Source organism: Moschus berezovskii, chromosome 4, assembly GCF_049115385.1.
Source record: "Moschus berezovskii isolate FMDL1 chromosome 4, NW_MosBer_1.0, whole genome shotgun sequence".
NCBI lineage: Eukaryota > Metazoa > Chordata > Mammalia > Artiodactyla > Moschidae > Moschus > Moschus berezovskii.
The window spans coordinates 44720621-44745404 of record NC_142463.1 but is presented as its reverse complement, the minus strand read 5'-3'; the positions used below and the strand labels follow the sequence as shown (position 1 = coordinate 44745404).

The 24784-nt window shown below is 38.5% G+C and overlaps 1 protein-coding gene across 3 annotated transcripts; it reads left to right on the top strand.

Annotated features, from left to right (window-relative positions):
- Positions 1-572: 572 nt before the first annotated feature.
- Positions 573-21975, top strand: RPE65 (retinoid isomerohydrolase RPE65). 3 transcript variants are annotated; one of them, XM_055402874.2, is made up of 14 exons: positions 573-583; positions 2211-2293; positions 3490-3640; positions 5098-5205; positions 5309-5450; positions 10021-10168; positions 11537-11618; positions 11857-11989; positions 12093-12232; positions 12900-13029; positions 20002-20116; positions 20214-20308; positions 20419-20530; positions 21824-21975. In XM_055402874.2, exons 1-14 carry the CDS (start codon positions 573-575, stop codon positions 21973-21975), a joined length of 1602 nt encoding a protein of 533 aa, XP_055258849.2. The 3 variants fall into 3 exon arrangements, with proteins under 3 accessions (XP_055258849.2, XP_088690985.1, XP_088690986.1); XM_088834859.1 differs by lacking the exon at positions 573-583 and adding an exon at positions 1030-1040; XM_088834860.1 differs by lacking the exons at positions 573-583; positions 5098-5205 and adding an exon at positions 1030-1040.
- Positions 21976-24784: the final 2809 nt, after the last annotated feature.

The window sequence follows — 24784 nt, the reverse complement described above, 5'->3', positions numbered from 1 at the left end:
ATCTTGAGGATGAGTAGCCTAACCACTTATTAATATTTAAATGAGTTAAATAGTTTAATGAGTTTAACAGATTAATAGGTTAATGAGTTTCTTAAAAATGTTAAAGTTGTCAGCTGGTATAGCATATATCTTGAATGTTCCTGGGGACCCCTTTGGATAGTACCACGTTTGTGCTGACAAACTATTGAGACTTAATAAAAGAGTGTGGAAATATGAATGGAATGTTGCTACTTACTTTCTAAGTGCAGCACATATACCAAGGAATAGGAAGGTGACGTAGAGTTCAGGCAAACTTTAGTGACAAGCAAGGAGATCAAAAGGGGTTCATCTGTAGCACATCAAAAGAACCCAGCTGAAGTCCTCAGCCTGGTCAGAAATGGGCCCTGAAAGGAGTTAAAAAGGTGGCCAGAGTGGGTGAGAGGTACTGCAGTGTGCTTCTATAACACTCCATACTTCTCCAATCATAGCACTGATAAAATTTTATAGAAGAGCTTGTTAGTTTCTTGTCATTCTTGCAGAGTTACAAGATCTGTGAAGACAGAGATAGCTTATCAATGCCTGCTCCATAGACAATGAGTAGCAGGTATTTTCAAAAATAAGTAAGTGAAAGAATAGTGAGTGAGGGCAAAGATGAGGGTACAGAAGAAGAGGGAGGTGGGCACCAGAGGAAGATGCCAGGTTCCCGTGGGGTGACACGGACCAGCTCAGTCCTGATGCTAGCCACTCCCACACAACTCCTTTCTTTCTAAGCCACTTCTTCTTCTCTTTGGAAAGGATTGAGGTCTCTGGAAGATGGCCAAAAAACAATTAAGAGAGCAGCCAGCCCAAATTAATGCTCAAGTATCAGGAGTATCTGAGTGCTGAAAGCCACTTGTGTTTTCCCTCTCTCAGCTGAGGGGGTGGGAACGGATTCCCAAAGCCATTGCTCCTTTCAGAGGGATTTAGAAGGCATATAAAGGCCCCTGGCTGAGGACTTGCTTCCTCACTCCACAGTTGGTGCCAGAACTCTCAATCCTCTACTGAGAGAAAATGTCCATCCAGTAAGTATCTCTGGGAGATTTTTATTAATGCCTTAGTGCGTTGATGGTAAATGAGCTATTTCAAGAGCTCCTGAAGACAACTGATGATCCATTTAGGGAAAGCCGTGGGTCTTAGTGGGAGAGTTTGTTTCTTCCTATATACATATTGAAGCAAATATCTAGAAGTCAGGTCTAAGTTACAGTGGGATTTTGTGGCTTGGAATGGGCCTTGGAAGCAGTAATGAGCATGAAGATTAAATGAAGCAGACCTGGGTTCCACTTCTTGCCCAGTCATTTCCTAACTGTGTTATCTTAGGCAAATTACTTTTTAAAGTCTAGGCTTTTCCATATATAGGATAAGTAGTACTTGCCTCATTTTGGTGCTGTGATATTTAAATGCATGAAGAGCATATAAATTCCTTTTGATGGTATGTAGCAGGCACATAGTAAATGCTTAATAAAAGATAACTGTCTAAATTAGGCAGTCTTGTTAGAGTTTTCACTCTAAGAAGTTATATAATGAGCCAAAGTGAGAAGGAAGAACATTAATATATATATATACATATATATGTATGTATACATGACCTAAATATTCATGTCTGACTACTTTTAAAATGTAGGGAAGCTCTTGGAGATTGGTGATGAAATAAGACAGTGGGAAGAGATGATGGTATAATATGCATCAATAGCAAAGGATAACATATTGACCCCAAAACCTGTGGTCTCCCAGTTCATAAGAGGGAGAGGAATGAGACTGTCTGGGAGTCAAGAGAATGAATGATGCAGTAAGCTGAGGGTACTGACACAGTAGGATAATTCTGTGGGAAGGACTTGGTCAGAAAGAGAAGTGACAATGATAATGGAATTTGTTGACTTGTCCTCAGAAATATGGGAAAACCGTGGAAGGAAAGTCCACTGTAATATTAAAAGGGAGGTCATTTTCCTTGTCATCAAAGGAGAAAAACCAACCTTGGCCCCTTTGCCAACGTGATACATTTCTGCCATCCTTCCCCGGTTTCTACCACCAACACCGTATCTCCTCCCAAAACACTGTACTCCCAGCCCCGGCTAAACTGGCAGTACACACCAGCATTGAGTAGAGGACATCTTTTCACCTGGAGCTCTGCCTCTGTCTCCATGGACTCCCTGAGATTCCACATGAACTTCTTCCTCATTATTCCACCATTTCAGAGTTGAACATCCAGCTGGTGGTTACAAGAAACTGTTTGAAACTGTGGAGGAACTATCCTCACCGCTCACAGCCCATGTTACAGGTTGGTCTCAGCTTTCTTGAAGCCATCTTCTCTTTTTTGTTGAGATCTCTCTTTGCTATCTCCTTATTCATTGGCATCTCTCAGCACAGGTTCCCCTATGGGCTACAAAGAGAGGAATCTGCAGGTTTGGGCTTTTTATACCAAGAACCCATTTCCTCTTTTCTTTACTTTTTAAAAATATATATTTTAAAAATGCTACCTAACTGGAATTCCTTAACTATTGGGACTATACCTTTGTCATCTTTAAACTCTTTCCTCACAATTGCCTCTTCTGGAAAATAGAAAAGATGAAGCCAATACTCTTTCTCAAGTAGATTCTGATGTCAACAGTCTAGATGTTAGCAATCAAATTAGTGGTGTGTCTTTTAGGTGAGCCATGTCTTCTTTTCAAATTTTTATCAGAAATATAAATCTGTATAAAGTGGACTGCTGAAACTGAGCTGTATGAAATAATACATTTTGGGTTGGAGAGTTGACAAGGATTAAACAAATTCTGCCATATGCTGCACTTTCAAAGGACCAAAGGGCACAACCTGTTTAGACTGAATGGCCTTAAAACATTTATTGTGTGTCCCTCATTTTGCAGAGAAGGACACTGAGGCCCAGAGATAGCACACAGCAAATCCTGAACCGGAATTCAGGTCTCTGACAGACTTGTGTACTTTCTGCTACAAGAAGGTGACCTTTATCTGGACAATAGTCCATATTCTCAAAGGAATTTAGCTCTATATTTTAAAAAGCCAGTATCCTATTGTTTCACAGAAATGGTTTGTTCTATCAACACATCTTTTTTTTAGTATTTTTATCTCTACTTCTAATCCATCCCTCCTGTATCAAGAAATTTGAGATTTTTTCCTAAAATAAGATGGTAAAAAGGCAAATGTATTGGTAGCTGGGAAAATCTGTTAGATGGAGAATCCCATTCCATTTCAGATGTTCTGCCCTGTCTCCTTCCAACCTTTTGTTTAAACTCAGAGATGCTGCCACATTTCCCACCCTTGGTCCCCTAGAAAAAGGAGAGTCAGCCAGCAGGCATTTCCTGAGAGCTACCCTGCATGAGAACTGGGAATGGAAATCACTTCCAGCTTTAGAAGTAAAGGCTGCCCATCCAGATGGCTTATATAATCACTGCTCCTTACCAGGAGTGAGAAGAGTAGGTATAAGAAACAAGATTCTGTGTCTCGCTTTCCTCACAGGCAGGATCCCCCTCTGGCTGACAGGTAGTCTCCTTCGATGTGGGCCAGGACTCTTTGAAGTTGGATCGGAACCATTTTACCACCTGTTTGATGGGCAAGCCCTCCTGCACAAGTTTGACTTTAAAGAAGGACATGTCACATACCACAGAAGGTAAAGAACACTAGGTTCCACTCCCCTTCCTAGGGTTTGGGGCCTAGCTCAGCTCCTCCTTGCATGTGCTTTTTAACCTCCTGAACCCAAGAGGGGACTTTATACTCACCTCCACTCAGAATCCCCCTGGGCCATGAGTCTGCATGGACACCTGGGAGCTATAGGACAGGATAAAGAAACAGCAAAGAACTAGGGCTTTGGGGTCTGACATGCCTGGCATCAAATCTTATATGCCCTAGATGCCATTTGCCTAGGTGGGTGCCCTTTAGCAAGTTGTTAACTTCTACTTCTTTGTTTTGTCATCTATAAAAATGGAGAAGTAAAAGAATTTACTTCAGAGTTTATTACAAGGATAAAATGAGGACACAGTGCTTAGTCCATCAGAAGCATTTAATAATAATAATAGTCATTTTATTATTATTAGACCATGGATCATTTGATTTCTTTCCTTTTTTAAAATCAGAAAGGCCAGTGGGAAGGAGGGAGGGGGTGTCACAGAGCAGGCAAGGACAAAATATGTCATAATAATACCAAGAATAAGTTTTCTAAAAACAGGAGATGGTTGCTAAAAGGCTTGAGGCCCTAAGCCATCACTCCAACTTCATTACAAAGACTCATTAGCACCACAATAAATACTTTGTTTTATGTTTTAATATTCAGGCCTGTTAGTGGCTTTGTTGATCACCACAGATTTCAGGCATTCTGAAGAGACATCAAAAGCAAGAATAAATGGAGTCTTGAAGTAGTTGGGATAACTTGGACTGTTTTAGAAGAGAAACAGATCAGGTCAAGCAAAAATTTAGCTATGAAAGCTTATTTTGGAGGTCAGAGAAAGCCTTTATATGCCTTCTAAAGACCTTGGTACTTTTTCCTCTTCACAAAAGTACAAAATCAAATTTTAATTGGCTCTCCACATGAGAAACCCTAGGCAACATATGCTGTCTAGTCTGGGATATGGTTGAGGAAGTCTGCCTGTGTAAGAGACTGGATTCAAGAATATCTACTTTTAAAAGTAGCAAAATAAAATTTTAAATTAAAGAAAAACACTAGAGGAATATGAGGAAGATTGAAGGAAATCTAATTCAGCACACCTCCCAGCTCAGTGTAAGCTGGTGAGTCATAGACTACAGGAAGTCAGAGGCCCAATTTGAACTATCCATGGGACTGCATGGTATGATATGGAAAAGTCATGTTTTCTGGCTCAGGCCATATATGCCAATCATTAGCTTCTCTGAGCCTTGATTTCCTCATCTGTCACTGTGAAGTTTATAAGTGACGCTCATGGCATATTGTCTCCTTTTCCTTCAGTCACCCCAAGAAAGTGACCTGACTCTTCATTCTTCACGTTGTGAATTTATGATTCTTGATAAGGGCACATGGAATGACCTTCTGTGCTCCCCAGGGACTACACTAATTCTCCTTCTCTGTGACCTTTCCCATGTCTCAATGTCCTTCAGGTTCATCCGCACTGATGCTTACGTACGGGCAATGACTGAGAAAAGGATCGTCATAACAGAATTTGGCACCTGTGCTTTCCCAGATCCCTGCAAGAATATATTTTCCAGGTTTCTGAAACCCAACTGCATGTTATTAAAGACATTTTACATTAGCCCTTTTTCTCTCATGGCTTGAAAGTTACTGGACTAAAAAATCCATTTGCTTCTACAGGTTTTTTTCTTACTTTCGAGGAGTGGAGGTTACTGACAATGCCCTTGTTAATATCTACCCAGTGGGGGAAGATTACTATGCCTGCACAGAGACCAACTTCATTACAAAGATTAATCCTGAGACCTTGGAAACAATTAAGCAGGTAGGACACAGTGCTCAGAAGATAGTGCTTAGGAATTTAGAATTTGCACCTTAGAATTAAGTCCACTGTACATTTTGTTTGGAAGAATATGAGAGCCAGATAAATTAAGTTTCAAATCCCTGCTTTGTCATCAACTACTAGCTGTGTGACATAAGGCAGACTTTTCTTCTCATCTGTGAAATTTTAAACATTTATTGTGTGAATTAGAGGAAAACTGTATAAAATGCCTAACATATTTATTTGTGACACAAGTATTAAGTCCTTTCCATGTACCAAAATATATGTTAGATGCAAAAGATACACCAATGAGTAAGACAACATGGTCCCTGCTCTTCATGGTTTTTATACGCTAGCATGGAACTGGCACATTTAATACTGAAAAAATTAAATTCATGGTTCTAGGAAAGTATGTTGCACCAATTTTACTCCTTCTTATAGAACTTCTTGTTAGAAATAAAGCCATACCTTAAATGAAAAAGCATAAAGAAATACATGAGCAATATTCAGTTCAGTTCAGTTCATTTCAGTTCAGTCGATCAGTCGTGTCCGACCCTTTCAGTTCAGTTCAGTTCAGTTGCTTGGTTGTGTCCGACTCTTTGCGACCCCATGAATCACAGCACGCCAGGCCTCTCTGTCCATCACCAACTCCCGGAGTTCACTCAAACTCATGTCCATCGAGTCGGTGATGCCATCCAGCCATCTCATTCTCTGTCGTCCCCGTCTCCTCCCGCCCCCAATCCCTCCTAGCATCAGACTCTTTTCCAGTGAGCAATATTAGAAAGTGATAAATTTTGCTGAGATATGAGGCAGTCTCAGTGCAGCATTCAGTCAGACAGATCTACATTTTCCACCAACGTTTATTAAGTTGCAGCTGTTTTCAAGGCATCATTCTTGCTTTCAGAACACTTAACATCTAGGTGGAGAAATCAATTAATATATTACTTAGCTATAATAGGACACAGAATATAGTAAGTCCTATCACAGAAGGAAACCTTCTATGGAAGTGCGTATAAAGATTACGTCTAGTAGTGTTGAGGGGTATAAAGTAGGGCAGATCAAGGAAGATTTAAAAGTATTGCATTTGAGTGAGAAATTAGAGGGAAGGCAAAACTTCATTGAATTTGGGAAAAGAATATTTCAGATATAGGAAGTACCATGACCAAACGTATAGAGGTGGGAAACTAGAGAATAAAGAATATTTTTTTTTTTTGCTAGAATTGCAGTATTTCTCAATGGAGGTGGCATTGGCATTGGGCAGGTGGAACTTCATCATTGTGAGGACTGTCTCACCTATTGCAGAGGTCTGACATCCCTGGTCTCACCCACTAAACACCAGACATGTCCTCAATCATTGCACAAACCCCAAATGCTCCCCAAGATTTCCAACTTCCCCACTAGGGGACAATGGCACTCCTAGGTGCAATCTAGTGATCAGAGCATGCCATGTCAAGGGTAGAGTGAAACTAGAAGTTTGAATAATGGACAAAAATTTGGAATAAGTTGTTTGGTTGATGGTAAACTACTGAAAGTTTTTGTTCAGAGATGTGGTATAAGCAAAGCTTTAGGTTATTTAATCTGGAAACTATGCATAAGCTGTATGGGAGGGCAAAAGAACTAGGAGACCAGTTAGTGGAACTGAAGACCAGAAGGAGAAACTCAGTGTAATAGGAATAGAAAGGAAAGTAGTCGCAACACTGGGTCTCAATACTATAGGCTGATTTATAATCCCACAGGCTGTTTACTAAGGTTTGACATATTCTCAACAGCTTTTCTTGGTTTAGATGTATGTTTGTAATCACATGAGTGTGTGTGTAGATCATTTAGAGAAGTTCTGAAACTAAGTTTCTAAACTACTCATTTGACTTTGACAGTGTATCAGATCACCATGGTAATTTAATTGGAAGTGTGAAGTTAATGGTATAGCTCCAGAATAGACTTTATTAGGAGTCAGGTTTCATTGTGAGCAGCCCTATACCCTAACTTCATATAAAAATGTCATTTTAAAAATTTGAGAGTTTTTTGTTTGTTTGTTTGTTTACCATGACTGAAATAGCCTGCTAACAAGTACCTTTGCCTCCAGACTGATTCCCTTAAATACAGCTTCCTTAATTCAATAGAAGCATTTTTTTTTCTAAAATGCAAGTATAAATGTGCTGTTCCATCTAGTGCACCTACAGTTTCCAAGATAAAGTTAAAACACAGACCTCTGTGGCTGGCCCATTTTTTTTTTCTCCTTCTCCATGTGTGCTCTTCATCACAGTCATACTGAATGACTAGAATTCCCCAAGCAGCATTCACTGTTTACAACTCTATGCCTTTACAGTAAGGTTCCTGCTTCCTAGAACACATTGTTATCCTTCTGCATCTGACTGACTTTTACTCATCTTTCAACATGAGTTGGAGTCATCGCCCTTGGGAAGCCCTGCCTAATCTCCCAGTTTGGGTTAAATGGCTTTCTTTACACATAAGGTTTTGCACTTACTACACTTAATCCAGCTTATTGTTCTAGTGTTGTTGTTCAGTCACCCAGCCGTGTCTGGCTCTTTACGACCCCATGGACTGCAGCATGCCAGGCCTCCCTGTCATCACCATCTCCGGAGTTTGCCCAAGTTCAGTGATGCTGTCCAGCCATCTCATCCTCTGACACCCTCTTCTTCTGCCCTCAATCTTTCCCAGCAACAGGGACTTGTCCAATGAGTCATCTGTTCATGTCAGATAAGCGAAATACTGGAGCTTCAGCTTCAGCATCAGTCCTTCCAGTGAGTATTCAGGGTTGATCTCCCTTAAGATTGACTGGTTTGATCTTGCTGTCCAAAGGACTTTCAGGAGTCTTCTCCAGCACCACAGTTTGAAGGCATCAATTCTTTGGCATTCTGCCTTCTTTATGGCCCAGCTCTCACAACCGTATGTGACCACTGGGAAGACCATAGCCTTGACTACATGGACCTTGTCAGCAGAATCACATTTCTGCCTTTCAACACACTGTCTAGGTCTGCCATCGCTTTCCTGCCATGAAACAATTGTCTTCTGATTTCATGGCTGTAGTCACGGTCTGCAGTGATTTTGGAGCCCAAGAAGAGGAAATCCATCACTACTTCCACCTTTTCCCCTTCTATTTGCCATGCAGTAATGGGACCAGATGCCATGATCTTAGTTTTTTAATATTTAGTCTTAAGTTGGCTCTTTCACTCTCCTCCTTCACCCTCATGAACAGGCTTTTTAGTCCCTCTTTACTTTCTGCCATGATAGTGGTATCATCCACATATCTGAGGTTGTTGATGTTTTTCCCACCTATCTTAATTCTGGCTTGTAACTTATCAGCCTGGTATTTCTCACGATATGCTCAGCATATAGGGCGACAGCAGACAGTCCTGCTGTACTCCTTTCTCAGTCTTGAACCAATCAGTTGTCTAGTACAGTGCTGTCAATGGAACTTTCTACAACATTTCTATATCTGCATTGTCCAAGTGCTGTTGAATACATGGATGTGGCTAATGTGACTGAGGAACTGAATTTGAAGTTCTATCTAATTATGATTAACTTACATTTAAATTGCTACATGTGGCTACAGTATTGGATACTGCCAATCAATACTGAAATTTTCAAAAGTAAGGACTATCTCTGTTTTCCTAGACACTGACACAGCATCTGGCATATAATAGAAGCCCAATAAGTACTTGACAAATGACTGAATGAATGAATGTCTTGCCTAATATTTAAATGAGAGTGCCAAAAACTCCCTAAACTTTAAAACATATTCTCTTAATCAAACAGAAAGAACTTTGGTTAGACAAATATATAATCATGGATTATTTATTCAATAAATCTTTACCTAGAAGGTCCCAAGCAGAAATTCTAGTGCTCTGCATCTTTTGACAAGTCACTTGACCTCTCTGACTCCTCAAGTTCTCCTTATATAAACTGAGAGGTTTGTGATAGATTTATGGGTTTGAATTTTTTATGAGAATTCAAAGTCAATTGAAGTACTGAATTCTGTCTTCAGAAGTTTCCATTAATTCCAGGAATCCATGGCTCCCCTGAAGTCTATTTAGGTTAAGACTTTCTATACTAATTCTGAGGTTTCTTTCAGTTCCAAATTCATCTACATGTAAGACACTGGATTTGGTATTTAAGTTGTATCATACAAAATTTGTGTTTTTGTAAAATGAAAATTAATAGCTATCAACATGAAGTTCAATGTAATTCAATAAGGAAAATGTAAAGAAGTTTCAGGATTAAAATGTATCACTGTTTGAGGACAGCGTGTATATACAAAAGGAAAATAACCAACCAGAGCAATGCATGGTCTACATCAACAGAAGAACACAATCAGAGAGAACTTCAAGATTTCAAAGGCATGAAGGGTCAACGTGGGGGTCAGAGAAGAGCTCTGCACTAAAGTTGGAACTTCCACAGGTTTGAAAGAAAGTAGGACCCCAGAGAGATGGAAGGAAAGAGAAAGTGCCCTTAGGGTGAAGGTGCAAATGGTAGTGGTGAGGTCAGACTGAGGGACCAAAGATGCAATACAGTCTTTCTCTTAACATGGGTGACATCTCTTTTCCTTCCATAGGTTGACCTTTGTAACTATGTCTCAGTCAATGGAGCCACTGCTCACCCCCACATTGAAAATGATGGGACTGTTTACAACATTGGTAATTGCTTTGGGAAAAATTTTTCAATTGCCTACAATATTGTAAAGATCCCACCACTACAAGCAGGTCAGTTTACCATTTTGACTCTTCTTAAAACAAGTATCTATTATGTAAGAAAGTTACTGGAAATGCAAGATGTCAGATCAGAAATTTGAGGATTGCACTATATGGACTGTTAAATTACTTTCAGATTTTCAGAAAACTATCCTCATCCTCACCCTACCAGGGGACAAATACCCAATAGCACCATAGTAGGAAATGACAAATTGAAAATACAAAAAGCATGTGGCCATGTTCTGTTCTACAGTGTTTCAAAGATGTAGTGTATATGTGACTTTGATCATATAAAATTTAGATTTAAATCAAGCAAATAGTTATTGAGCACTTATCTATGTGCCAGACAAAATTAAAATTTTAAACAAATATATATGTATGTATATGAAAGTGTACTTAGTATTTTATATGTATTTAATTCCCAAAACTACAAACAAAACCTTTTAACTCATATATAGACTATAGATAAAGAATGCTAAAACAGAAGAGAGTACTCTTTAGAATTCTATATTCATCCTCCATTCATTGTCAGAAATTTGATACTGATCTTTTTAATAGAATTATTTGAGTATATATGGATTTTTATTTAGTTTTTGCTTAGTATAATTTGTGAAGTTTAGATCCTGGACCAGCAGCATCACCTGGAAACCTGTTAGAAATGCAAATCTCAAGTCCCACCTGAGGTAGACTGAATGAGTAACTCTGAGGGTGGGCCCATAGTCAGTATTTTCAGAAGCTCTTTATGTATTTCTGGTGTACGCTAAGGTTTAAAGACACTGCCTTAGTAGCAAATAAACTTTAATGTGCTTAAGAATTATTGTAAAAGGCTATTGACACAAAAAGGGCTTCTCAGGTGGCGCTAGTGGTATATGCCAATGCAGAAGACATAAGAGACGGGGGTTTGATCCCTGGATCTGGCAACCCACTCCAATATTCTTGCCTGGATAATCCCATGGACAGAGGAGCCTTATGGGCTACAGTACATAGGGCCGCACAGAATCGGACATGACTGAAGGGACTTAGCACCCACAGACAACAAAACCACATATTCTATAACTTTACAGCTAATTTAAGAGATTGTAAAAGTCACTTTGACCGTACTAAAGTTTTGCCTTACTCCCTTGACTTAGAACCCACCTCCACTATATTCTACCACACACTGAGTGCACTTTCCAAATCTGCTGCTATTTGGATTTTCCTGGGTGATTGCAGCTCCACATGAAATTTCCCTCAGAAATGCCAGTGACTGAGAAAATGGAAATAAACTCTAAAAAAATCAAGATCTGAAAATGTATTTCTTTGCTCGCATAAGCTGTTCTAAATGCTTTGTATTTAAAAAAAGAGGCTGTTCCACAGCCTTTTAAAACCACTTTATTTCAGACAAGGAAGATCCAATAAGCAAGTCAGAGATCGTTGTACAATTCCCCTGCAGTGACCGATTCAAGCCATCTTACGTCCATAGGTAACTCGAAGGCCTGCTATGAATCTTCAGGAAAACTCAAGTTTAAAGATCTGCTTTGCCTACCTTTGATACCAGTCCTGATCATGACATTTTCTTGCAGAAACCTAAATTTAAGTGTAATTAATTTCATGTAGGCACTGTTGATTCATATAACTGAGCATACCTCATGTGTACATATTTCCTTGTGGTTTGAGCATCAACCCTTCCCACTCACAAGTTTATTTCTGTTTCTGAACAGTTTTGGTTTGACTCCCAACTATATTGTTTTTGTGGAGACACCAGTCAAAATTAATCTGTTCAAGTTTCTTTCTTCATGGAGTCTTTGGGGAGCCAACTACATGGATTGTTTTGAGTCCAATGAAACCATGGGGGTAAGTCTTACATTTATTTGTCAGGTTTATGATTCCAAAGAATATATGTTTCATAATGCACACTTTTTTCTTTTCAAATGCATAAAAGTATTCTCACTTTTAGGTCTGGCTTCATATTGCTGACAAAAAAAGAAAAAAGTATATTAATAATAAATATAGGACCTCTCCTTTTAACCTCTTTCATCACATCAATACCTATGAAGACCATGAGTTTCTGATTGTGGATCTCTGTTGCTGGAAAGGGTAAGAGAGCACATTGAATGGATAAATGTTACATCTCCAGTTGCTCCTGGAAATCAGGTTTTTTTTTTCAGAGATATTGCTTTCAATATTTAATCTGAATTATATCTTTTAAAAGTATGCTTAAGTCACAAAATATGATTGAAAAAGCTGTAGGGAGTTTAGGTAATCAGAAACACAAACTGAACCTCAAAACCATGGTTAATGATTGAAAATTACTCAGGTCCATGAAACAGACCTGAAAATAAAAGATTCTATGACTTGATGAATGAACTTAAACTTAATTTCCCTCAAATTTAACAAGGTCCTTTGAGAAACCTTAAACTGCATCTACTCTGGGTTTGATTTTTTAAAAAAAAAGACACATGATTTCTTCAGAACAGCAAGTCACTAAAAAAGACAGTAGCCCCTGAAGACACAGACAGAATGGTGATAGAGAAACAGAGCAGAAAGTTTCAAAGGCTGCTGTTATTTAAACATATCCATGAAGCAGGACTCTTTTCTCTAGCCAGAGTGGGCAGGAGAAGTGGCTCCAGTATACCTGAGTCTTTAGGAGTTTCTAGATTGGAGACTAAAGAAGAGACAGGCACTTGTGCTTTTAAAGGACATGCATCATGTCTAAAATTATTTGTAATTGTCTGTCCTCATGCTTGACTTCTTATTTTTGCAGATTTGAATTTGTTTATAATTATTTATATTTAGCCAATTTACGTGAGAACTGGGAAGAGGTGAAGAAAAATGCCAGAAAGGCTCCTCAGCCTGAAGTTAGGAGATACGTACTTCCTTTGAATATTGACAAGGTAACCACCCTCTACATAGATTTCAGATATAACGAGAATGTTTCATCTTTCTCAGGATTTTTTCTCCTGCTGTGTGTTTATACATAAAGGCTCAAAATTTCTGAACTGGAAGGGACTTTAAAAATTAGCAAATTCAATTCCCCTCATTTTATAAATAAAACTGAATCTCATGACTTAGCAAAATCCAGTTGTGACAGAATCAAAGTGAAAACCAGTTTTCCCTCTGAACCTGTTTTTCTTTTTTTTTAACAAAATCCTTTTAAAACTGATTGCTAAAAAACAAACAACAAAAAATTGATTGCAACGCAACTGGTTAGAACATAAACAAAAACAGTGGGATAAGTGGGCAAAAATAACTTAAAAAAACAATAGGTTGGTAATCTTTGAAGGCTTTTAGGCTAGGCTAAAAGGTTTACATTTTATTTGACAGGTGGTAGAGCATTAAGGATTTTGAATAGAAGAAAGTCATATTCAGAGTTGGTGGACTGGGTATCAAGTGTACTGACTGTTCTAGGTGTTTCTCCTGCTAAATGTCCAGCTTCCCTGAGCAAGTCTCTCGATGAGCAAGTTACCCCAAAGTTCAGTTGCCCGCTCTGTAACCTAAATAAAGTGGACTAAATAATAACTAGGTCATTTGCTGTTTTGATTTTTTAAAATAAGGCTGTGTCATGTGTAAGTAGTATTGGAAGTGTAAGAAGTATTGGAAGAAAGATAGGGACCTAAGATTGGAGACAATTTAAATTACTAAGGTGCCAGAAAAATGTAGTGGTAGTAGAGACAGAAAGACAAAAGTGAGCATTTCTACAGATAGAATTAAAAGGATCCTACATTTGACTGGATGGCAGAATGAATTAAGTCTTAGACATGCAAAACCCTATGTGTCTAGAGTGTTGATACGTTTGGAAATAGGAAATGCAATAGGCAGAGCAGATTTGGAGATAAACATGAACTGTAGAACTAGGAGGAAAGGGTAATAATGAGTAAAAAGACTGACTTGAAAACAAACCCAGGTTGACCAGGGCTTCCAGCTTTCTAGTGTGTGATTTGGGGCAAGACATTCAATCTTTTCACATCCCCTTTTCTTTAACTGGGTTTTCCTGGTGGCTCAGACAGTAAAGAATCTGCCTGCAATGGAGGAGACCCAGGTTCAATCCCTGGATTGGGAAAAATCCCCTGGAGAAGGAAATGGCTACCCACTCCATTATTCTTGCCTGGAGAATCCCATGGACAGAGAAGCCCAACAGGCTACAGTTCATGAGGTCACAAAAGAGTTGTACACAACTGAGTAACTAACACTTTCATTTCATTTTCTTTATCTATATCCACCATACAGGATTTTTGTGATCAATAAATGAGGTGATATATATCAATCTCTGAATATAGTCCCCCACATAAACTGTTAAATAATATTCATTATAATTCTCATCAACAACAAAGAAGTATGAACTTCTCTTGCTAGCAAAGTCTATCCTCATATATTCGATCATCATTTCAACGCCAATAACTATTAGCTCTTTTCTTCTAACCCTGCTTTGTGTCACAAGGACCTGCACTTCCACATGAAAGTCTACCAGATATCTTCATGAAACTGTTGTTGATGCTGATCTTATTGTTGTTGATGAGAATTACAAGATCAGCATCAACAACATCTTCATGAAGATATCTGGTAGGCTTTCATGTGGAAGTGCAGGTCCTTGTGACACAAAGCAGGGTTAGAAGAAAAGAGCTAATAGTTATTGGCGTTGAAATGATGATCGAATATATGAGGATAGACATTGCTAGCAGCAAAAGTTCATACTTCAGAGTAAGCATTCTAAAAGAAACTTACAAATTTGTTGATTTTAAAAAATGAGGAACTTGATAACCAGAAAATGTTGAAAGAAAAAATAGCCAAGCACATAAGTTGGGGAAACACCCATATGCAGAAAGTGGTAGGAAAAGAGGAGTCAGAAAAAGAAAGAAAAAAATCAGTAAAGGGTCCTAGTTACAACTAAGAGAGGAAAATGCCACATTATCAAAGCAAGAGAGGGTTTCATTGATGTCCACTGCTACGTTGATGTCCACTGTATAGGCAAGCTGAAAAAAAAAATTAAGCTGAAAAATATGAGCCAAAAACCAGATTTAGTGAACTCAAGGAGAATAGGGAGAGAGGCAGAAATCAGGTTTCAAGCCACAGTGACAATGTGGTAGCAATTACTATAGCCTGTACTTTTAAAATTTGTCAATGAAGAGACTAGATCATAAATTAGGGAAAGAAGAGATAAACAAATTGAAGGAAGGGCTAAGGAAGAGAAAGAGTATAAGATGACTAAAGCTTCAGGTTTAGTGATTGAAATAATGGTGATAGTTTTAAATATATCTTTCTTATTTCTGAATAGGCAGTGCATTTAATTGGTCAGAAAATCAAAATGATCTAAAAAGGTTTGCACTGAAAGTGTCACTCCAACCTCTATCTGCATCCATTCCATACCATTCCTCTTCACTTCTACGTGTAACTTTTAATGTCTTTCCTTTGCATTTGTTTATGAAAATATTTAAAAAAAACAAATATAATTATTATTCCCACTTTTTACACAAAAAGTAATTTGCTATATCCACATTTTTATTCCTTGCTTATATTCATTTTAAAATATATATTGAAGATCTTACTTTCTTCAACCGCACAGTGTTCTTTTTTACCAATATGCTGCAGTCCCTCACTGCTGAGCAACAGAGTCATTTTCCATTTTTTGACTGTTACAGATAATGTCACAAGGAATAACTTTGTATGTATGTTCTTTTATCTATATGCAGATATAGCAATAGGATAGACTCTCAGAAGTGAGTTTGCTGTATCAGAGGATAAACACATCTGTTTTTAAAAAAATAGTGAGAGGGAGAGTGAAAAGGAGGTGCTGGTTTGGAAAGCAAAGATGACGTTACAGATCTCTTACATTAAAAAGCCTGAATTTAATAATAGAAAAAAATAAGATACAACAGAGTAAAATCATTAAAGTTACAGTCCCAGAAGTAATGTGTTCAATATCAACATTTGAACTAATTGTATTTATTTTATTGATTCATACAATGCCACAAACCATAAGGACTCTCTATGTTGGATCAATTGTTATTTTCAGGTCTTCTGTATGGAGAGAGAGAGAGAGACATATATAAACTTTTCTTTATTTTTCCACCTTTAGGTAGTCATATATCAATATGTATATATACATACATGCTGCTCTCTGCTTCCCAACATCACCACAAAGAGCCTTGAGGTCACATTTCATGGAATCTTACAAGATCCATTCCTCACCTATCTCTTTCCAACTCTGAAAATCTTTCACTATTTCCTTTTAGTTCATTGTACATCACCAGAAAACTTCCACCTCTCCTCTGCTCAGAAGGTTCCTTCCATCTTATCTCTTTTACCAAAAAAATCTGACACTCTAGGACACTGGTCTCTTCAGCAGCAGTTTCCAAGGGTAGCAGTTTCTCCTCCAGCCCTTGTACCACTGGGCCTGTGGTTGGAACACTTGTTCCAATTTGCTGCTTCCAAACCATTGTTCCTTCTGCCCACCCTTAAAATCTTTCAATTTCAAATCTCACTTCAACTAATTATATACCCAAGTGGTATGTATACATTTATATATATATACTGCAAGGAGATCCAACCAGTCCATTCTAAAGGAGATCAATCCTGGATGTTCATTGGAGGGACTGATGCTAAAGCTGAAACTCCAATACTTTGGCCACCTCATGAGACGAGTTGACTCACTGGAAAAGACTCTGATGCTGGGAAAGGTTGGGGGCGGGAGGAGAAGGGGACGACGGAGAATGAGATGGCTGGATGGCATCACCGACTCTGTGGACATGAGTTTGAGTGTACTCCGGGAGTTGGTGATGGACAGGGAGGCCTGGCGTGCTGTGATTCATGGGGTCGCGGAGAGTCGGACACGACTGAGCGACTGAACTGAACTGAACTGAACTGAACCCTTCACTATTGTTTTCACATACTAATCACCACTCCCTCTTCTTTTGGCTCAGTGTCACTCTCCCCTCCCTGATCTACTTCTGACTCTCCGTGATTTCAGTATACACATCATAGATGATTCTTCCAACACCCTGGCCTCAGTTCCTTGACATCTTCCACTGATCCTGTCTTCCATTCTGACTCAGCCACTCACTTCCCAAGTCATACAACTGACTTTGCTATTACCTTTGATTGTACTTCTATCATAACCTTGGTTCATACAGGATACATTCTGACTTACCTTTCAAGATTACCAACCCTATATTACAATTCCCACCAGAACCTCCAATCTATTGAACCTGCTCACCATCTCTCACTCCCCTGAAGACTTATCTTCCCTCCTTATTCGATTAAAATTTCATGATCATTGTAATCACCCCCTTGAGTAGAACCTCATTTCTCTTGCCACTTTCTTACTTTATAGAATTTGTCAAAGTCATAAATTCTAGTTAAATTCAACTCTCTACCCACTCCATGCTTGTACCTCTAAGGCTCAAATTAAGTGCTAAAAATACACAATTCTGTTAATTGGCTCAGTTTAAAATATATGACCACAAACCTTACTGCAACATTTCCCAACTTCATTTTCCTAGTTAAGTATTTCACACCCTCCTCTTTCAAACTTCTAACACATCCACACTCATACTCAACTAATGGCTCTGTTTCCTCTTTTACTGAAACAAATGAAAGAAATCAGAAAAGAATGTAGACTCCTGCCACTACATCTACCCACCCACCAGCATCTGTACTCATACTGAATTATCCACCGTCTTATTCAGAACTAGTCTTTCCCATCCTTCCTCACCGACTCCAGGACATTATTCTACAACTCTCCCACTCTATCGTGTATCTCACTCTCCTGTTTCCGTTAACTCATGCATATCATGCTGTTATTTTGCCTTCTTATAAAATCCTTCTCTTGACTCTTCTTGCCCCTTCATTTATCCCTTCTTTCCTGTCTTGTGGCCCCTTTAGTGTTGGAGGGCTGCTGCTACTGCTGCTGCTGCTAAGTCACTTCAGTCGTGTCCGACCCTGTGTGATCCCATAGACGGAAACCCACCAGGCTCCCCTGACCCTGGGATTCTCCAGGCAAGAACACTGGAGTGGGTTGCCATTTCCTTCTCCAAAGTGTGAAAGTGGAAAGTGAAAGTGAAGTCGCTCAGTCATGTCCGACCCTTAGCGACCCCACGGACTGCAGCCTACCAGGCTCCTCCATCCATGGGATTTTCTAGGCAAGAGTACTGGAGTGGCTTGCCATTGCCTTCTCCGGTGTTGGAGGGCACCAGGACTCATCTCTTTGTCCTGCTTCTATTTGTACTTTCACTCCTTTGTGAAGACTTAAAGCAGCCTGCACTTCCACTTTCAACTTTCCTCTTAACTCAAGATCCTTGTATGCTATTGCCAATGCTAAGTCTTTAGTTTGATATTCAGTAAACATCTCAAGTTTAATAAGACAAAACTAAAACTTCTCCTCTTCCCCTACCAAAAAAATTTATCCCACCTTCAGTAATCCCCATCTTTATTGTGACAACTCCAACTTTTAACTATTTGGGCCCAAAACCTTGGAGCCATCCTTGACTTCTCACTTAATCTCATGCCTGTTCCCTATCCAGTATCTTAACTATCAGGAAATCCTCTGCTCTGCCTTCCATTCCTCACTAACTTCAGCGCTACTAGCCCAGTCTAAACCATTGTTTTCTTTTGACTAGACTACTACAAGAAAGACTGGCTTCCCTGATTTCACACCTGCATATCCCCTATTCTTAAAGGGATCTTGACAGAGCAGCCAGAGTGATTCTTTTAAAAATAAATCATAGCCTTGCAAACTCTTCTGCTCATCTCTTGCTCACAGGAAAAACCCAAGTCCTTACAATGACCCATCAGGCTCTACCCAGTCTGGCCCCATTTTATCCCTCTACCCTCCTCTCTGTGTTCCCCACCCCCACCCCCCAGCTCAGTCAGAGCAGCCAACCTGGTCTCCTTAATGCTCTTCAATCACCCTTGACAGTACTCCTGCCTCACGCCTTTGCAATTTGTTCTCTCTGCTTAAATGCTCTTTCTCAGATATCTACATTGCTTCCTTCACCTCCTACAAGTTTTACCCCAAATATTACCTTATCAATGAAGCCCACCCTGACTACCTACTAAAATTATAAATCACTTACCCTTCACACTTCTGATCCTCCATACTCTGCTCTCTTTTTCTCTCCACATTCATGATATACTAAACACTATATCTATATTTATAGCTTTCCAAATTAGAATGTAAACTTCATAACAACGTAACTTCATAACAAAACTCTCTTCTATGAAATATCACAAATGCCTAGAATGGAGTCTAGTACAAACCATGTATTCAGGTATTTAATGCAAAACTAAATGCATATGTTCTTTGAAGAGCTCATGATATTCATTCCTTTCATAAGATAATCTGAAAAATGACGTGGGGGCAATTTCGGTATCAAGAGATCTTAGAAAACACCAGGTCCAGTAGTTTTTTCATTTGTTTTCTTTTTTGACAACAGAAGGATATGATATTTTTCCAATAAAATCAAAATATAGCTAACTTTAAAGGAGATAAACATTGTATGGATACCTAGAGGTTGAAGTCTTTGTTACTGTGAAGGAAAATACTTCTTTTTCCAGAACCACATCCTCAGGGCCCTATATGCTCTTTGAGGTAGGTCTCATTTCATAGATGAGAAGACAAAGGGCCTACGAGGTTGTTGTTTTTTTAATGTATCACTGACTTTCCTAGTGATACACGGTCAGTGACTGACATGGACATGGGCAGCTTTCCCAGTCGTGTTCTTGGGCTCTCCCTTCTAGAGTTTTCTGCACTGTCTCTTCTACATGTTGACTTAAGAAATGAAGAACTCAGGAAACTAAACTTGGAAACTGTTCTCACGGCTGCTTGATTTTTATTCCTTGCTCACTGAGGTTTCTGTTATCCTCTTTCTTAGGCTGACACAGGCAAGAATTTAGTCACACTCCCCAACACAACTGCCACTGCAATTCTGTGCAGTGACGAGACCATCTGGCTGGAACCTGAGGTTCTCTTTTCAGGGCCTCGCCAAGGTGAGATGGTATAGGAAAATCTTCACACGTGAGAGAACAAAATGTTCCACTCGAAGAGAGTAACTGAGTTTTCCTAAGCGTGTATTTTATTTTGTAGCATTTGAGTTTCCTCAAATCAATTACCAGAAGTATGGTGGGAAACCTTACACATATGCATATGGACTTGGCTTGAATCACTTTGTTCCAGACAGGGTAATTAATCCCTCTTCCTAATATTCAAACAGTACTTTGAATCATATGTAAGTCAAGTAAAGCATATTGACTGACTAATTTATTGACTAATTTTTCTTTCTCATAAGCAGCTCTGTAAGCTGAACGTCAAAACTAAAGAAACCTGGGTATGGCAAGAGCCTGATTCATACCCCTCAGAACCTATCTTTGTTTCTCACCCAGATGCCTTGGAGGAAGATGACGGTAATGAGAGTAATAGATATGTCTGAACCCTCTCTTCTCATTGGAGTTCATATAGTTAATTCACTAGGAGAGGAGTTATGTTGATTATTTCCATATGTTCAGAAATAATCCTTCCTGCTATTGAATAGAACAGCACTAAAGAATGTAAATGTGTTTGAAAATAAGTTTTATCTTATGGTCAGGTTTCATTAGGTACTGTTGGAAAAATGCTTAGAGCACCATCGGGTGTCATGATGGAATATTAGTATCTGCTCTAGATGGAGGAGAGAAGGAAGAAGGAACAGCATGCTATCTAGGTTTTGCCTTTCCTGACCTAGATACATTTCTGAAAAGAAATAGGGTTCTAAGGAGGGAAACTGAATATTCTAACTGATCCAAGAGAGTGAGGCTTTGAGATTCTGGTTCTGGTTTTTCTTTTTAGTAAGTTGAGGCTAGAAGGAGATCCAGAGCAACAGTCTATAAAACAGCAATTCAGATACACTCAACTACAAAGCTGGGACAGCGGGGTAGGTGATACTCTCTGGGATTAAAATATGGGAGACCACAGAGAAATGAATAGAATAAAGAGTTGTAGAGCCGTTTTACACTAAGTGATTTTACATTTGCAGTGCATCCAGTCAAAACTGCAAAAAGTTTGTTCCTATTTTGTTTGATGGAAGTAAGCATCCAAGCTAGGTCTTGGAAATTGTAGAAATGATGTACCTTACTGTTTTCAAAGTCTTTAATATATGTTTCATTTGATTGTCACAACATTTTTTGCAGTAAGTAGAGCAGGTGTTAAATCTTACAACACAAATAAAAACACAGAAACATTCGTTAAATAAGAATTCAATGAATATTTACTGTGTTCTAACCATTGTGGTAGGCTATTCGGATATAATGGTGGGCAAGGACACTGTCACTCCCTTCCTGGAGCTTATAGTCTAGGGGACTTGAAAAATTTAACATCCCTCTCATGGTTGCCATGGGCTTTGCTGGTGACTCAGGCAGTAAAGAATCTGCCTGCAATGCAAGAGAGTACTCTTGCTTGGAGAATTCCATGGACAGAGGAACCTAGCAGCCCACAGTCCATGGGGTCGCAAAGAGTCAGACACGACTGAGCAACTAACACTTTCACTTTCATGGTTGCCACATGGCCAGGTGGCAAAAGAGTCAGAACAAGCTATCAGGTCATCTGGTTTTCTTTATTTGTGAGTGTAATGTCTCCTGTATTATTTCAATGATATTTAATCTATGACTCTGGGCTTCTTTTTTTTTTAATTCAACACTGCCTTATTAACTTCTCATTAACAGGTATAGTTCTGAGTGTGGTGGTGAGCCCTGGGGCAGGACAAAAGCCTGCTTATCTTCTGATTCTGAATGCCAAGGACTTGAGTGAAGTTGCCAGGGCTGAAGTGGAGATTAACATCCCTGTCACCTTTCATGGACTGTTCAAAAAATCCTGAGCACATTCTAGCATGACATGTTTCTGGTAACAAAACACAGAAAAACACAGTCAGGTGTTCAATCAAATTCTGTTTAGCTTTAGCCTGCTGTATACAAGGGTTTAAACTTGCAGATGCACACAGTTTTGCAGTATTTTACAGTAAGCACAGAGTTGAGTAAGGAATTCATTTTTAAAAAGTGCTTATTTAGATAATTGTACTTTGTGAGACAGGCACATCATAACTAAAAACTCTTTATATATTAACAAGCAAATATAAAATGAACATGGATTTAGTAAACTGTTTTTCATTCCTATTATGAAAGTGTATTTTAGGCACCTATCTGCTCCTATTACTTTTTAACATTTAAAAGCCAAAGTCCTCTACAGCTGATATGTATGTGGCTTTGCTGTGTCAAGGCAGCATCTTGGAAAAAGGTTTAGTTACTAAATGTCAAATCAAACTTCTTCTCAAACCAGGGACTTTGATCTAAGATAATCACTGTAACTGTATGCACATATGTATTATTGTTCAAAGATTCTCATGGTTTAAACTTTAATATTTCCATTTAATATAGGCAATTTCTGATTTCACAGTAAGGAAGCCTGTCTCGAATTCACTGAGGGCTCTCAACCAAGTAACTTCTCAGAGATTATGCTATCTATTAAAAACTTATATAACATCAAAGCAATTACATATAGCAGTGACTGTAATTTTTTTGATAAAATACTTACAAACGTAATTGCTGTTTAAAATCAGATTATGGGGATAATAATGTGGGGGGGGGGGTGGTATGCTTTGTTGCCTCTTCTGCTTAATTATATTTAAGCACTGTACACCTGACTGAAGAGAAAAGTGAAAAAAGAGAAAATACTGTCATTAACATTCAGATATGAATATAGTTTAAGCACTTTTGTTTTTAAAATTATTCTTTCCTGAGATACATGTTGCAAAAAAAAATGAAGATTGACAAAAATTTTTATTCTATATCTTAATCCTGTTTGACTAAGTAAAAACAGCTTGAAGGAACAGACTGACTAGGGTACTTGATGCATCCATTTGATTTCTTTATTTAAATAAAATGCAAACTCTTTTTTTAAGATTATAAGTACTCATTAAAATATACTTTTCAAAGAAAATCTAAAATTACAATAAAGCAGAAATTATAAAGTAAAATCATACAGAGCTCTCCTAAGCACAACTACTGGTCTTTTCCATCATTTCCCATGTATGGCTTTTTAATGTAATCATTACTTCTTTGGGAGTAATCCCTAGGTAAACCTAGATATATCAAAAAAATAAAAAGAAAAATGCCATAAAATAACATGGAATATGTGACTGTAGATAAACATCAATCTGCTGGATTTTGCCTCTAGATATGGCACATGAACTTAATTCCACAAACAAAGATATCCATACATTTATTTTTAAAATGCAAAAAATAAATTACTGAATAAATACCAAGTTTTGTGCTTATTTAAATCTCTAAATTTAAGAGAATTCCTAATACTGTCACTTCCCACACTTCCCAGTCAGCCCCTGCCTTCTTCCCATTCCTTTCCCACAGGAAAGTCTGGCAGTTCTTTGTGCCCGCTTCTCCAGTTGGAAGATCCCACTTTGACCTCTGGGCTCTGTGGAGATATCCACAGTGTTAAGAAGGAGAGAGACACATATGACTAAAGGAACATTCTGTCAATACCTTTTCACCAACTGGATTGTTTATATAATCATTGCTGATATTATACCAAAAAGGCTTAGGAGCTGCTTAAGAAGTGCAAAGAAAGAACATGAGTTTTAAAAACTTAAATTAGGATAAGGGAGATTTACATCAAGCAGGAAGGATTAACTCAGAAATTCAGACTGAAAAAATTAAGTAACCTGATTTCTAAGAATCAAAGGTATTCATCTGGAGGAATCTAGAGAATCATGTCCCATCCATAAACAAATAAATCTGTTTTAAGGGGAAAATTCAAATTGAATTAAGATAAATAAACCTATTAGTAAGTAGCTACTTTTAAAATAAGTTGTTTGAAGTCAGCTTTTTTCAGTTTCAGGACCCTATTTGTCATAGCCAAGGAGAAATAATAACATCTTTGAGACTATAAAAAAGTAATTAGTAGCTGATAATTGCCTCATGACAATCTAGACAGAGTTCCTATCAGTCAATTCAGTTCAGTCACTCACTCATGTCTGACTCTTTGTGACCCCACAGATTGCAGCATGCCAGGCATCCCTGTTCATCACCAACTCCAGGAGCTTGCTCAAACTTATGTCCATCGAGTCAGTGATGTTATCCAACCATCTCATCCTCTGTCATCCCATTCTCTCACCTTCAATCTTTCCCAGAATCAGGGTTGTTTCCAATGAATCAGTTCTTTGCATCAGGTGGCCAAAGTATTGGAGTTTCAGCTTTAGCATCAGTCCTTCCAATGGACATTCAGGACTGATTTCCTTTAGGACTGACTGGCTTGATCTCCTTGTTTTCCTCAAGGGACTCTTAAGAGTCTTCTCCAACACCACAGTTCAAAAGCATCACTTCTTTGGTGCTCAGCTTTCTTTATGGTCCAACTCTCATCTCCACACATGACTACTGGAAAAACCATGGCTTTGACTATATGGACCTTTGTTGGTAAAGTAATGCCTCTGCTTTTTAGACTTCCTATACTATATTCTAAACCAAAAAAGATCAACAGGCAGCAAAGCCAGCCTACCTTCCAAAAATCCTGTGGCAGTTTTATTCTATCATCTACAATCTGGCTGAAGAATAAAACGCAGTGCTTTCTTCTATAAACATATAAGAATGATCAATGATTAGGATTAAGAGAAAATG

What these genes read in the sequence shown, in the direction of transcription:
- RPE65 (XM_055402874.2), top strand. An exon ending in TTCCTTTGAATATTGACAAG is followed by an intron (nt 13,030 to 20,001) that starts GTAACCACCCTC and finishes CCTCTTTCTTAG; the next exon opens with GCTGACACAGGCAAGAATTT. An exon ending in CTTTTCAGGGCCTCGCCAAG is followed by an intron (nt 20,117 to 20,213) that starts GTGAGATGGTAT and finishes TTTATTTTGTAG; the next exon opens with CATTTGAGTTTCCTCAAATC.